Below are 14,495 nucleotides of genomic sequence, written 5' to 3'. Positions count from 1 at the left end.
GTCTTCTCTTAACGTGGTTGCTGCGTCTGTCTCTTCTTGTGTCCACCTCAGCGTGGAGTGAGTGAAGTTCAGTTGAGCTAGAAGCGATGTACACTTTTGTGCTCCTGTGTTATTTTAAAGCCTGTTGTGAGCACCTCTTTCTTTCTACAGCTTGAAGCTGCCTATTGGTAAGTGCTCTGTGAATAAGAGGACATGCGATATGTTTGTGAGATTGCTCAGAGTGCTGGGTAACAAAGTGTGAATTTTCAGACACGAGGCAACAATTTAAAGCTGATTAGGGCAGTGGTTGCTGCTGAATTCTTGCAGCTCCTGTAATCACCACTATCAAATATTTTCTCTGTAAAGATGTGAAATGTGGCTGGTGCTCAGAGTGGTCTTACAGAGCACACAGGTGTCTGCTTCAGTACCATTTTTCATTCTTTACGAGTGTTAAGAAAAGCCAGAGGTATTTTTAAAAAATCATGGGTGACTTGGGGAATGCCTTTTTTGAGAGCTTGAGGGCCTGCCTTTTGAGTGGACCAGAGCTTTGTCTGTGCTGAGGCAGAACCTCTGGGAAATGTGTCAAAGGGTTGACAGCTTAGGAAGCTGAAAGCCTTTTGTTCATTAGTCACGTTCAGGTGAGCAATGTGTGGCTGCTTACGTTGTTTCTGCATTTCCAGTACAAGTACAAAGAAACGCACGAGAAGCAGAAAGGCCACTACATTGGGTGCCAGACTGCCCAGGAGGATCCCAAGCTGTCGTGGGCTGCGCGTGCCATGTTGCTGCAGAACGACCGACTTTACAGGAAGGCGTACCATGATTCAAAGGCCCAGGTCCACATACCAGTCGACGCGATGTCAGTGCAGGCAGCCAAGGAGTGCCAGACGCTAGTCAGTGATGTTGACTACCGCCACTACCTTCACCAGTGGACCTGTCTGCCCGACCAGAATGACGTGATCCATGCAAGGAAGGCCTACGATCTACAGAGCGATGTGCGTTTGTATAGAGAAGTGGTAGTTACTACTGTTGCTGTTTAAGAGTGATGTGAGTAAGAGTAGCTGTAGAAAAGCTTCATGGCAGGTGCGTGAGGCTCTGTTTGTTAGCGACTGTGCAACTGTCCTTTCAAACGATGCACGTTCATGAGCCTGCAGTCAGTCCTGGTATGTTTATTTTGATTCGTCTGGGTGATCCTTTCCAAATCAGTAGTGTTTTCAGCCTGGGGACCAGAAATGTTCCGGGCAGTTCATAAGGAAGCCATGTTTTTTTGGTCTGCTGTAGAATGTTTGCTTGCAGTTTGCTTGTGGACTGCTTGCAGATTATGCCACTGGTTTTCATGTAGCAAGTATCTTTAAAAGTATCTTTGTTGCTGTGCAAGTCAGGGGTTTATCTGTGTGTGGGAAGGACCTGGTACGCCACGGTCTCATTGACTGCTTGTTGCGTAACTGTACAAGAAGGAGCTTGGGGAAAGGCCTGTACGAAACCTCTCTGCACGTAGAGTTGTCTCGGCAATGTCAGTAACCCTTGGTTTATTTGTAGAATGTGTACAAGTCAGACCTGGAATGGTTGCGAGGCATCGGCTGGTTGACAGAAGGTTCTGTGGATGTGGTGAAAGCAAAGAAAGCCCAGGAACTCCTGAATGAGAGGTTGTACCGCACGCGGCCGGAGGAGATGAAATTCACTAGCATTACTGACACGCCAGACGTTGTCCAGGCTAAGATCAATGCTTTGCAGATCAGTGACGTAAGCTTACCTTTCACTTACCTTTCATTTATGTGATGACATTTCTTTTCTTTGTGGTGGAGAGTAGAATTTCTGCCGTGGGAATGACTAATTGGAAAGTATTGCAAATCAGAATTACCAAAGAATTCCTGCTGGTGTTTTTGGGTTTTTTTTTTTAAGTGTTCAGACCATAGTGAAATGTCATTATGCTTCCTTTCTCCTTAGCATCTGTATCGTGAAGCCTGGGATAGAGATAAGACGCAGATTTCCATACCTTCTGATACTCCTGTAATGCTGCAGTCCAAAGCCAATGCTCTCAACATCAGCAATGTAAGAGAATAAAATCATTATGCGTGTGAAGCATTATTAAATTAAGGGTATGACAAATGCTCTTCCAGAGGACGTTTTAATAAAAGGCATTGGTGTCAGAGAGTCTTGACTGCATGTAACAAGGGTGGTTAATTTTCTTTGCAGAAACGTTATCAGAAGGCCTGGGATGAGGCCAAGGCGAAAAGCTATGACATAAGAGCTGATGCCATTCCCATCAAACAGGCCAAGGCTTCCAGAGACATTGCTAGTGAGGTACAGTCTTCTCGTAATGTGGTTGCTGCGTCTGTCTCTTCCTGTGTCCACCTCAGCAGAACTGAGTGAAGTTCAGTTCAAAGGGTTGACAGCTTAGGAAGCTGAAAGCCTTTTGTTCATTAGTCACGTTCAGGTGAGCAATGTGTGGCTGCTTACGTTGTTTCTGCATTTCCAGTACAAGTACAAAGAAACGCACGAGAAGCAGAAAGGCCACTACATTGGGTGCCAGACTGCCCAGGAGGATCCCAAGCTGTCGTGGGCTGCGCGTGCCATGTTGCTGCAGAACGACCGACTTTACAGGAAGGCGTACCATGATTCAAAGGCCCAGGTCCACATACCAGTCGACGCGATGTCAGTGCAGGCAGCCAAGGAGTGCCAGACGCTAGTCAGTGATGTTGACTACCGCCACTACCTTCACCAGTGGACCTGTCTGCCCGACCAGAATGACGTGATCCATGCAAGGAAGGCCTACGATCTACAGAGCGATGTGCGTTTGTATAGAGAAGTGGTAGTTACTACTGTTGCTGTTTAAGAGTGATGTGAGTAAGAGTAGCTGTAGAAAAGCTTCATGGCAGGTGCGTGAGGCTCTGTTTGTTAGCGACTGTGCAACTGTCCTTTCAAACGATGCACGTTCATGAGCCTGCAGTCAGTCCTGGTATGTTTATTTTGATTCGTCTGGGTGATCCTTTCCAAATCAGTAGTGTTTTCAGCCTGGGGACCAGAAATGTTCCGGGCAGTTCATAAGGAAGCCATGTTTTTTTGGTCTGCTGTAGAATGTTTGCTTGCAGTTTGCTTGCGGACTGCTTGCAGATTATGCCACTGGTTTTCATGTAGCAAGTATCTTTAAAAGTATCTTTGTTGCTGTGCAAGTCAGGGGTTTATCTGTGTGTGGGAAGGACCTGGTACGCCACGGTCTCATTGACTGCTTGTTGCGTAACTGTACGAGAAGGAGCTTGGGGAAAGGCCTGTACGAAACCTCTCTGCACGTAGAGTTGTCTCGGCAATGTCAGTAACCCTTGGTTTATTTGTAGAATGTGTACAAGTCAGACCTGGAATGGTTGCGAGGCGTCGGCTGGTTGACAGAAGGTTCTGTGGATGTGGTGAAAGCAAAGAAAGCCCAGGAACTCCTGAATGAGAGGTTGTACCGCACGCGGCCGGAGGAGATGAAATTCACTAGCATTACTGACACGCCAGACGTTGTCCAGGCTAAGATCAATGCTTTGCAGATCAGTGACGTAAGCTTACCTTTCACTTACCTTTCATTTATGTGATGACATTTCTTTTCTTTGTGGTGGAGAGTAGAATTTCTGCCGTGGGAATGACTAATTGGAAAGTATTGCAAATCAGAATTACCAAAGAATTCCTGCTGGTGTTTTTGGGGTTTTTTTTTTAAGTGTTCAGACCATAGTGAAATGTCATTATGCTTCCTTTCTCCTTAGCATCTGTATCGTGAAGCCTGGGATAGAGATAAGACGCAGATTTCCATACCTTCTGATACTCCTGTAATGCTGCAGTCCAAAGCCAATGCTCTCAACATCAGCAATGTAAGAGAATAAAATCATTATGCGTGTGAAGCATTATTAAATTAAGGGTATGACAAATGCTCTTCCAGAGGTCGTTTTAATAAAAGGCATTGGTGTCAGAGAGTCTTGACTGCATGTAACAAGGGTGGTTAATTTTCTTTGCAGAAACGTTATCAGAAGGCCTGGGATGAGGCCAAGGCGAAAAGCTATGACATAAGAGCTGATGCCATTCCCATCAAACAGGCCAAGGCTTCCAGAGACATTGCTAGTGAGGTACAGTCTTCTCGTAATGTGGTTGCTGCGTCTGTCTCTTCCTGTGTCCACCTCAGCAGAACTGAGTGAAGTTCAGTTCAAAGGGTTGACAGCTTAGGAAGCTGAAAGCCTTTTGTTCATTAGTCACGTTCAGGTGAGCAATGTGTGGCTGCTTACGTTGTTTCTGCATTTCCAGTACAAGTACAAAGAAACGCACGAGAAGCAGAAAGGCCACTACATTGGGTGCCAGACTGCCCAGGAGGATCCCAAGCTGTCGTGGGCTGCGCGTGCCATGTTGCTGCAGAACGACCGACTTTACAGGAAGGCGTACCATGATTCAAAGGCCCAGGTCCACATACCAGTCGACGCGATGTCAGTGCAGGCAGCCAAGGAGTGCCAGACGCTAGTCAGTGATGTTGACTACCGCCACTACCTTCACCAGTGGACCTGTCTGCCCGACCAGAATGACGTGATCCATGCAAGGAAGGCCTACGATCTACAGAGCGATGTGCGTTTGTATAGAGAAGTGGTAGTTACTACTGTTGCTGTTTAATATATTATAGCCTTATTTTGATGTTTCAATATTATACAGTCACAAAAGATTTATCTTTAGGCTGTTTTTTTCAGTTTTTCATGTTACTGCTATTATCCGCTCTTTTTATCCTTTAAAAGGTATTGGTATTACCTCTAAATTTTATAAAAGCTTTAGTTAGTGTCTGCTATGTTACATACGCTTTTGGAGTATTGTGATTTGGAGAGGATGAAGGATTTTTCTCTCTTACTTTGATGTGACTTATGAAATAACATCTGTTTGCTACTTTGGAATCAGGTAGCTTTTATTACTCCTCTTTATCTGAGTCGACTTATTTAATTGCAAGAAAACTATGTAAGATAGCAGGTAAGATGTTTTAGTGGCTGATTTCGAAGCAGGAGGAGTCAGTGCAGCTTATTTCCTGACTTGGCTTTGCTGCTTATCAGTCACTCTTCCTCTGTTTCAATTGTCAGCTTTGGAGGTGACATTCATGCTCCTTGCTGAAGAATTTGCTCGATTAAAACTTAAATAATGTTGCCTGATACCACTTCAGGTGTTATGCCAGTTAGCTCTAGTCCCTATTACCTCTGTAACCTTTTTTTTTCCTCCTTTTTGTCAAATTTCCTGGCGGGCAGCTTGGTTTTTTGTTTGGACTTGTAAATTGTTGAAGTGACTAGAGGAATAAGTATTTTGGAGGGGACAGGAAGACTCTTTTAAGATCTTAATATTCATCATCGTTAACGGCAATTCTGTTCAGTTGTTTTCCCTCTATTTAACTGCATAAGGTTTAGAATGTATTGTTTAAGAAATGAACTACTTAAAACCTGGTTCCCAGATTGTATTTTACTTATGACACTGAACATCTCTTGTATATAAAAATGATTAATCTACTCTAGCTGATTTGACATTTTCTAAAACATATACTGCTTTGTATAGTTTAAAATAATTAAGACAGTCATTTTAAACACAATGTTTTCCTTTTCTGACCATGTCTGATATAGGCTGTCTATAAGTCAGACCTAGAATGGCTCCGTGGAATTGGCTGGTTGCCTAATGACTCTCCGGATGTTAAGAGAGTGAAGCATGCCCAGGAACTCCTGAGTGATAATGTATATCGTACACCTATTGAAAGCCTGAAATACACCAGTATTGTTGATTCTCCAGACGTTCTTCTAGCTAAAGTGAATGCCGAACAAGTCAGCATTGTACGTTACAATGTTCTTAAAGTTGTTTCAAGGCTATAAACAGTTAAAGAGAATTCTCACTGCTAAAATATAAAATTGATCAGTGGTATTTTAAGTCAAGTTTAATGCTTTTCCAGACATTTTATTTTTTAAATATGATAATTCAGGAGAGATTTATGGGATTTTATGTTACTGACAAGTGTAATTCCATGATTACAATATCATAAAATGAACTATTTTAACAGCCAAAATACAAAGAAGCCTGGGAAAAGGACAAGACTATGATCCATATTACGCCAGACACACCTGAAATCAACCTAGCCAAGACTAATGCTGTTAATTATAGCCAGGTATGCTTATCATTCTATTTTCTACATTTCTATAAAATAGTATGTGTATCCTGTGAATTTTAACATTCTAAGATGTTGCTTACAAAGTTGAAGGTTAAGTCATATGAATCTCATTGAAGTCTGTCCTCATACAGAGCTTGCAACATTCCCTTCCCTCTGCTGAGTGTTCTTAAAATATTTAGACATTTTAAAATAAATGCTTGCATACAGCTTTTTAAAAATTAATATCGTGCACTGTTGAGATAATATTTTCTTGAAATGGATGAGAGCCCAAGGCATACAAATATTTTCTAAACTTTTACAGACACCCTTCTATGCAGTATAGGTTGCAAAACTGGTGTTGCAGGTACTGTACATGTTTGAAAGTCAGTAAGATTTGCAGCAGTATTTATGGCTAGGAGCAGGAGTAATGCACAAAAAATTCTCACAGTATTTTGGCAAACAAATACCAGTAAACTATGTGTTTCGTTAATGGCAAATGACAGAGTATTTAGCATATGTGTGACATTTTGCTGTCTTTTCAGAAACTGTATAAAGAAGCTTGGGATGAGTTGAAGATGAGTTGCGATTTGAGAGCAGATGCAATCCCAATCAAGGCAGCCAAAGCTTCTAGAGAAATTGCTAGTGATGTAAGTGCCGAAGGAGGCGTCTAGCTCTTCACATGTTTTAAGAGCTGTTTCGTGATAACTGTTAGTAATGGTGATCTTTGCTCTTTACCCAGTATAAATACAAACTGGATCACGAGAAGCAGAAAGGACATTATGTTGGAGTTCCAAATGCAAAAGCAGATTCAAAAATGCAGTTTGCCCTCGGCATAGGCAAAGTTCAGAGTGAACTAGAATACAAGAAACACTTTGCCAAATGGAAGACACAGTGCCATCTACCAGTAGACATGCTATCTATCCTATCAGCTAAACATGGTCAGTCTTTGGTCAGTGATGTTGATTACCGTCATTACTTGCATCAGTGGATCTGTCTTCCAGATCAGAATGATGTCATACAGGCTAGAAAAGCCTACGATCTTCAGAGTGATGTAAGTTAACATGAAAACTTAGCTTAACTTATTACTGTATTGTCTCTTCTTAGTCTGCTTCAGCTCTAAGTAGTGGGAATCTTCTGCTGAATTCAGTGAATTGGCTTTGCTGTTTATGAGGAATGCAAAGTATGTGCCACTGTTATATATTGGCAAGTTTGAAGTGTGATAAGTTCAGATATAGTGCTCAGGTTGGAATTACTGCTCTCCTTTTAACCAGGGGAAGTAAGTGCCATTATTTATGAATCTTGCTGGATTGTACAGGGAACTGTAACTAACAGCACGGACCCTATTTTGTTTTCCCAGGCTATTTACAAATCTGATTTAGAATGGCTACGGGGAATTGGATGGTTGCCAAATGATTCAGTTGGGATCAACCACGTCAAATATGCTGGAGATCTCTTGAGTGAGGTAACAGAATGTTTTTCAATACTAAAATTTTCTTAAGGGTATTTGTAATTTAAAGTATTTTTAATGGTTAAATACATCAATATTTTTTTAAATAAAAAATACAACTGGAGTATTTCCACAGCATTCATTGTGTATGGAGAGTTTTTCTTTCCATGTAAACTTTCTTGTCTTGCCTATGTATTCAGAATTGCTGTGTTAGCTATAAAATATTCCAGTATAATCTGACTGTTCATCTTTTCTCTTGTATAGAAAAAGTACCGTACAAAAGCCGAAACTCTTCCATTTACTCCAGTGGCGGACAGAGTTGATTATATCACAGCAAAGAATAGTGGTGAAATTCTTAGTGATGTAAGTTTGCTAGCATGTTTCCGAGCTGTTAACTTGGTCTGTATATTTACATGGTAGGACTTTATCTTTAAAAGGGTATTTATTTTATCTTTTAAAAAAATGCAAAAGAATTCTTGATCAGTCTCTGGGAATTCTGTGAATGTATGACATAAAGATGAACAGGACTTCACTAGCTCATCTCCATCACTTATGAGGGAAGAAGCTCAATAACAATTTCAGCAGAATAACATCTTTCCTAGACATGTGAAAAGCCAGTGCCAGTTCTGCAACTAGTCCCTTCTTTTAGTCTTGGCTGATATCATTGGTGATCATTGACAACATGAACATAAATAGCCACTTGCACTCTGGCAACCACAATGTTTAATCCTTCTCACTTAGCCAATATGAGTTATACTTTTTAGTTAACTACTGTGTAACAAGAAACGAGCAAAACTGGTGTGCTGTCAGCTTGCCATTCTTTATATGTTTTTGAAGGCTAGTCTGTGAGAAGCTGGTCTGTGAACATGAAATGACACAGCCCCCTCTCAGTTCATGAGTTTGTGTTTCTTTTTTACTGTATGCTTCTGTTAGAGAACAGGCCAAGCTAAACACTTACATTAACTCAAACACTGGTAAAAGGTTGGCAATAACAATGATACGGTTGGATTGAATGGCATACTGCCATGCAACCACATGCATGCATTTGGGCATGTCCTGTACTTGGGAACATGACTCAGTGTAGATATCTGTGGCTGGGAGATGCTATAATGCTGCACGCACATAGAGATCACGCTGAGTAAAGAGATTTGCTCTTAAAAAGCTTAAAATCTATTGCCCTTGTTCAAACACTTCTTGCTTGGCTATTGGCTGTACATCCCTGTAGACCAAACAGGTAGCATAACTTCGACTTCTGAAGATTCTTCCCTGTCCATCCAGCTGCCTCGGAACAAGTTTTCAAAATTTCCTCTGAGAAATTTAGTAATTTCTTGTCTTGTATAATTTCCTTTTTAAAAAAATACCCATTTGGATGTATATTTAATGTATCATGTCTAATAGCCTTCCAAATTCAGGGTTTTATACATTATTTCATGCATAAAATATGGGTCTTGGTATTATGTTTTCCCAATTTTGTGACGGTGCTGCAAGGCAGTCATTTCTTTCTCTCTTCTAGGTTAAATACCACAAAGCATGGAATGAGGTCAAGTCAAATTATACTCTAACAGATACACCACAGCTAGATATGGCCCGAGAGGCAGCCAGAATTCTTAATCAGGTACGTGATCTCTCCTTGACAATTTCTATTCACATTAATAACTCCTTTGAGGAATTTAGAAAATTTGCCTTATTAAGAACATCCTAAAGGAAGGATTTGTTATCCTTATACTTTAATATAGGTTACATATATATGGTAATAATTATCATTATAGTAGTGTTGAATTCCTCCTCACTTTTATTTTCCACAGAATTTATACAAGGAAAGTTGGGAGAAAGAAAAAGCCACTGGTTACCTCTTACCTCCTGACACTGTGCAGATCTGTCATGCCAAACACTCAAATGATGTCCAAAGTGAGGTAATAATTTTTCTCATTAGGAAGGCAAGTGCTTGGAAGCCTGGAAATGTTAAAGGCCTTGCAAATTCAACAACAGACATAGAAAGCTTTCCATTAGGGGTAGCACCCAGTAGACTCTTCATGACCCGTGAAGTCCACTGTCCTCCAAACAATTCAGCCATCTTTGTTATTATGGGTTTTACAGATATCAGTGCTGAAAGGTCAGATTCTCCTTTCCACCTTCACTTTCTCCAGAAATAGTCCTTTCAAAATCAACTAAGGTGGACTTCCATATTTTATAAATGTTAAATAATTGAAGTGATATTATAGTTGTAATATATAGCTCTGATTTCGCTTTTTGGCATATTATGGAGGCTTTCTCCTTGAAAAACTGTAGGATGGTATGCACATTACATTTTAAACTTTTGCATAACGGATGTTGAAATTATTACATGACTCTTAGTTTGAATGAACATTTTATCAAAACAATGTGATGTAAATACCTTAAATAAGCATCCACTCTTCAGACAGTCTCAAATAATTTGTTACAAAAATTTGTTACAAAACTGAGGCTAAATGCACTTATTAACAAACATTTTCTAACAAGGCTTTCCTCTTGTGTTGAAAATACTGTTTACTGAAAAATGGTACTATATTAGTCTAGAAAACGATATATTTTGAAGTGGAAGGACTATACAAAGTAACGTTACTGTTTGTGTCATATTTTTATCTTGTCGTGTACTGAAAACCTAAGACTGCAGTTGGCAACTCACTGCCTCATCTATTCTTTGTGTTGACAAAACCATAGCTGTTCACAGGTTAAAAACAGAGCAGATATAATCAGTGCTGATTTTATACTTCTTTCTCCCCTCTTCCATCAGCTTAAATACAAAGCTGACTACGTCAAACAAAGAGGTCACTATGTTGGAGTTGCCAGTATGAGAGATGATCCAAAACTGGTGTGGTTTGAGCACGCAGGCGAGATCCAGAATGACAGATTGTACAAATCAGACTATCACAAAACAAAGTCCAAAATTCACATCCCTCCGGATATGGTGTCAGTTGTAGCAGCAAAGGAATGTCAGACCTTGGTCAGTGATATTGACTACCGCCAATACTTGCATGAATGGATATGCCATCCTGACCAGAATGACTGTATTCAGGCAAGGAAGGCCTATGATCTGCAAAGTGATGTAAGTGATACTACATACATACTATGTCGTTTCCACTTAGTTTGGTCTAAGTATATTGTCCATATTACATAAGACTGAAAAATGTCATCCTGAATTAAATAATTTCTTTCCTTTTTTATTATCTTTTATGATTTAGAATATTTATAAATCTGATTTGGAATGGCTTCGTGGCTGTGGTTGGATTCCTCTGGATTCAGTGGAACATAAGAAAGTTAAGAATGCACAAGAACTGGTAAATAAGGTAAGAGAAAATATTTTAGCAGTTATGCGATTAGCTCTTCTTTCTCATGCACAGTGTTTAAGAAAATATTTCATCTCTTTGCAGAGAGCATACACGAAAGAAGCCCTTGATAACTTTTCCAATTATACCAGTGTGGTTGACACTCCCGACATTGTTTTGGCAAAGATTAACTCTGTCAATCAGAGTGATGTATGTACTTTTTTTTAAATAGAAACTGTTATTTTACTAGAATTAGTAGCTGACTTTTGCTTTTGCTAGCAAAAGTAGTTTAGCTTTTGCTAAACTATACTGTGTTTAGCCTTATGTATGTGTGTGTGTGCATATGCATGCTTCATTAATAATAGACTTTTACTGGGGTAAATAAGTTTAGTAAGAAGTGATATAAATGAACAACACAATATTGCTATCCAAAATAATTTTATATTTTTCTGTAGAAGAATATAGCATGTCCCTTATTTAGAGTTTACATAGATTTTGCGTATAGTAGTTTAAAAATGAGTCCTGTTCTTGGTGAACAGCTGTTAGTTGTATAGTGCTAGTGGAGTTCTGGTGTTGCTACTAACCTGTATTTGCTGATCAGTATGTTTAATTTCACTAGAATACTCTGTGGATTTTGTGGTGTGACATACTGATGACATTTGCCTGTGTAGTATAGTGGTTGGAATGTACTACACAACATTACTGAAGATATAACAGAAAAGTAATGTCTACTTCTAATAGATGGACTAGGTGGGATAATTTATTTCTCCTGTGAAATTAACATTGTGTTTGTTTTCTTTTGTAGCTAAAATACAAAGAAACATTTAACCTTGAGAAAGGCCAGTATATTGGGTCTGATGATACTCCTGCGCTGAACCATGCCAAAGACATGTCCTTACTATACAGTGATGTAAGATTTGATAAATATCTAACTAAGCTTTAATTTGTTTGTTTTGAAAGCAACAGAATGTGGAGTGGACTTCAGAAAACTGTTCTATTTCTGTTTCTGTCATTAGTCTATTGGGTAGCACTGGGGAAGTTACTTAATCTCTTTTTTCTTCAGTTTTTCCCAGTTTGGATCACTGGGATAAGGATAATTTCTTTCCTTACTGAACTGATCTTAAAGCACTGCTGTGTGGTGTTTGGAAGTAGTAATAGCAGTAGTAGTAGTAGCAGTAGCAGTGGTAGTAGTAGGCGTAGAGTTTGTGTGACAAAAACAATTTATAATTCCATCCAATAATATCTTCCTAGGCTACTGATGAAATTTACATTTATTTTTTTATAAGAGAGGAAGATTGTAGATGATACATTATTAAGTGGTTACTTTAGAGTAGTCACACTAATTTTAATGGGAAATCTCTATTTTTTGAAAATGTAAGTGACTACTCATTCATATGAGTAGGCGCTTCATAACTTAGTCTGAAGGTAAATATATTTAATATTTAACAAAATATGAGGTATTGGAAAAGTGCCACTGACACAGTTAATGCTCTTATAATAAACAATAGTATTACTTGAAGATTTTTCACAATTTTTAACATGTATCTATAAAATTATCAATGTCAATTCTATACTGCACTTCTAAACAAGAGTTCATATCTACATTTTGGATATTTTTATTACTCTTCTGGATGAGAAATGTTGAATTCCAAATATGGTAAAGCAAGCAGCGATCAGCTCAAAATTGTGCTCAGGTACCTTCCTGAATTGGAACACGTATTCTGTTTGCCTTACTTACACTGAATAAGTGTTCAAAATGAACATTCTTCATTGACTTTATTGGGACAATTCATGGAATAAGGAGCTACTCTATAAAAGTAGTCATATTCCATGTGTGTATAAATGGCAGAGTCAGGTTTCTTGGAAAGTATAATGGATTTTTTATGAAAACCTTTATGTGTTTTGTTTGTCTAGAAACTTTATAAAAATGCTTGGGAAATTAGCAAGCCCATTGGGTATACTTTGGATGAGAAATATATTCCACTTGTTGGAGCGAAGCATGCAAACTACATAAACAGTGAGGTTAGTATGAATTTTCCATTCTTTCTCTTTTTTTCCCTACCTGTTGTTAGAATGAACTTTAAAATTTTCACATTAATATTTTGCAGCTTAAATATAAGGAAATATATGAGAAGCTGAAAGGCCATTACCTGGCTGGGAAGGAGATTGGTGATTTCCCCAGCGTCATTCATTCGCTAGCATTCCAGAAAATAAGGAGTGCGGTAAGGAGAGAATTAGTCTTGCTGTAGTATTTTCCATTTTCTTTATTTTAGTGTGACATATTTAAACATAAATAATACAATGCTTAATAACATCAGTAAAAGTGTTTTCAACATGTTTATGTTTCCTGAATGATTATTTTTTATGTGGGTTGAATAATTGAACTTGCAATGACTTAGGAGATTAAGAAGGGATTTGTTTAGCTAGTAGACATATTAGAATAGGGGAAAAAAACTTTCTTCTATTTCAGTTTAAGACTCTGAGCAGTAAGAAATACTATGTGACTTGGGATTCTTTTGCTTTACAAAAAAAAGTGTTAATTTTGAATTGAAATAGGAATTTAAGAACTGGAAAAGTAAATGCACATTTGGTGTTTTGTTATTATCACCACTGCACGTATAGCATGTCATGCAGGGCATAAAGTTAGTATAATCCCAAATATTCTGTCTTCATTCAGACAGGGAGATTTAACTAGATTAAAAACATGTTTGTAGCATATGACTTTTTTTATCTTGAAGTCCTGTTAATTTTTGCACCTGTTAAATCTGCAAGTGAAGGAGGTCATTCTTGTCCTTCTAGAACCTCATCAGAATAAATGGTGATTAATATAGAAGTTAAGATTTCATCCCATTGAATCCCATGGGAGGTTAGCTACTAAGTCCAGAAAGCATGCCTCAGATTATGCTATAACCTCTGTAGCCTATTAGAGTCAAAATTACGCAAACACCATTCTCTCTTCTTGCCTTTTCCCCAATCTGTCCTTTTTAGTTGGCATACAGAAAGAGTTATGAAGACACCAAAGCAAATGTCCATATTCCAAGTGACATGATGAATCATGTGCTAGCCAAGAAGTGCCAGTATATCCTCAGTGACCTTGAATACCGAACTTACCTCCATCAGTGGAATTGTTCACCTGAAGAAAATGATGTTATTCAAGCCAAAAAAGCCCAGGAAATTTTGAGTGATGTATGTGTTTCATTTATTTGTTTGACATTTTAGTAGCCCTTCATGTATTTTTTTCCAAGGTATTTAAATATAAAATACTTTCAAATATCTTCCATAGTATTTAAATATGAAATTAGTAACCATGGTCTTAGATTGCTTAGTAGCATAGTACCGAAAATTACATTTTTACAGTTTTCTTTGGGACATTTTAATGGTCTGGTTATTTATTATTAATTTGTGAATTGGAAAAATTTTAATTTAACATTTATGAAACCTTCCCAAAGGTCACTGCTATCAACACTTAATCTCTCTTTGACTGGATGAGACTGTATAGAAAGCTTACCATCTGGCACATGCAGAGGAGAGATGTGGATGTACCATGGTACAGTCAGAATGTTGCTGCACTGCAGTGATCGTTATGTATTGTAATAGGGAATGCTGTAATTTGCACAGGGGCCAGGACAGCATCCACAAT

The 14,495-nt window shown here is 38.6% G+C and overlaps 1 protein-coding gene across 34 annotated transcripts in view; it reads left to right on the top strand.

Moving 5' to 3' along the window:
- Positions 1-14,495, top strand: part of NEB (nebulin) — a 134,557-nt gene that overhangs the window by 66,817 nt on the left and 53,245 nt on the right. For all 34 annotated transcript variants that reach the window (XM_076343159.1, XM_076343178.1, XM_076343177.1 and 31 more), the window contains 24 exons: positions 660-971; positions 1,516-1,719; positions 1,924-2,028; positions 2,173-2,280; positions 2,456-2,767; positions 3,312-3,515; positions 3,720-3,824; positions 3,969-4,076; positions 4,252-4,563; positions 5,589-5,792; positions 6,017-6,121; positions 6,646-6,750; positions 6,843-7,154; positions 7,461-7,565; positions 7,815-7,913; positions 9,064-9,165; positions 9,356-9,463; positions 10,324-10,635; positions 10,772-10,876; positions 10,961-11,065; positions 11,661-11,765; positions 12,770-12,877; positions 12,964-13,077; positions 13,844-14,041. In XM_076343159.1, coding sequence (XP_076199274.1) covers positions 660-971; positions 1,516-1,719; positions 1,924-2,028; positions 2,173-2,280; positions 2,456-2,767; positions 3,312-3,515; positions 3,720-3,824; positions 3,969-4,076; positions 4,252-4,563; positions 5,589-5,792; positions 6,017-6,121; positions 6,646-6,750; positions 6,843-7,154; positions 7,461-7,565; positions 7,815-7,913; positions 9,064-9,165; positions 9,356-9,463; positions 10,324-10,635; positions 10,772-10,876; positions 10,961-11,065; positions 11,661-11,765; positions 12,770-12,877; positions 12,964-13,077; positions 13,844-14,041 — 3,957 coding nt within the window. The remainder of the gene's footprint in view (positions 1-659; positions 972-1,515; positions 1,720-1,923; positions 2,029-2,172; positions 2,281-2,455; positions 2,768-3,311; positions 3,516-3,719; positions 3,825-3,968; positions 4,077-4,251; positions 4,564-5,588; positions 5,793-6,016; positions 6,122-6,645; positions 6,751-6,842; positions 7,155-7,460; positions 7,566-7,814; positions 7,914-9,063; positions 9,166-9,355; positions 9,464-10,323; positions 10,636-10,771; positions 10,877-10,960; positions 11,066-11,660; positions 11,766-12,769; positions 12,878-12,963; positions 13,078-13,843; positions 14,042-14,495) is intronic.

The sequence above is a fragment of the Aptenodytes patagonicus genome, chromosome 6 (genome assembly GCF_965638725.1).
Source record: "Aptenodytes patagonicus chromosome 6, bAptPat1.pri.cur, whole genome shotgun sequence".
NCBI classification, from domain to species: domain Eukaryota; kingdom Metazoa; phylum Chordata; class Aves; order Sphenisciformes; family Spheniscidae; genus Aptenodytes; species Aptenodytes patagonicus.
This window is presented reverse-complemented; position numbering and strand designations above follow the sequence as displayed.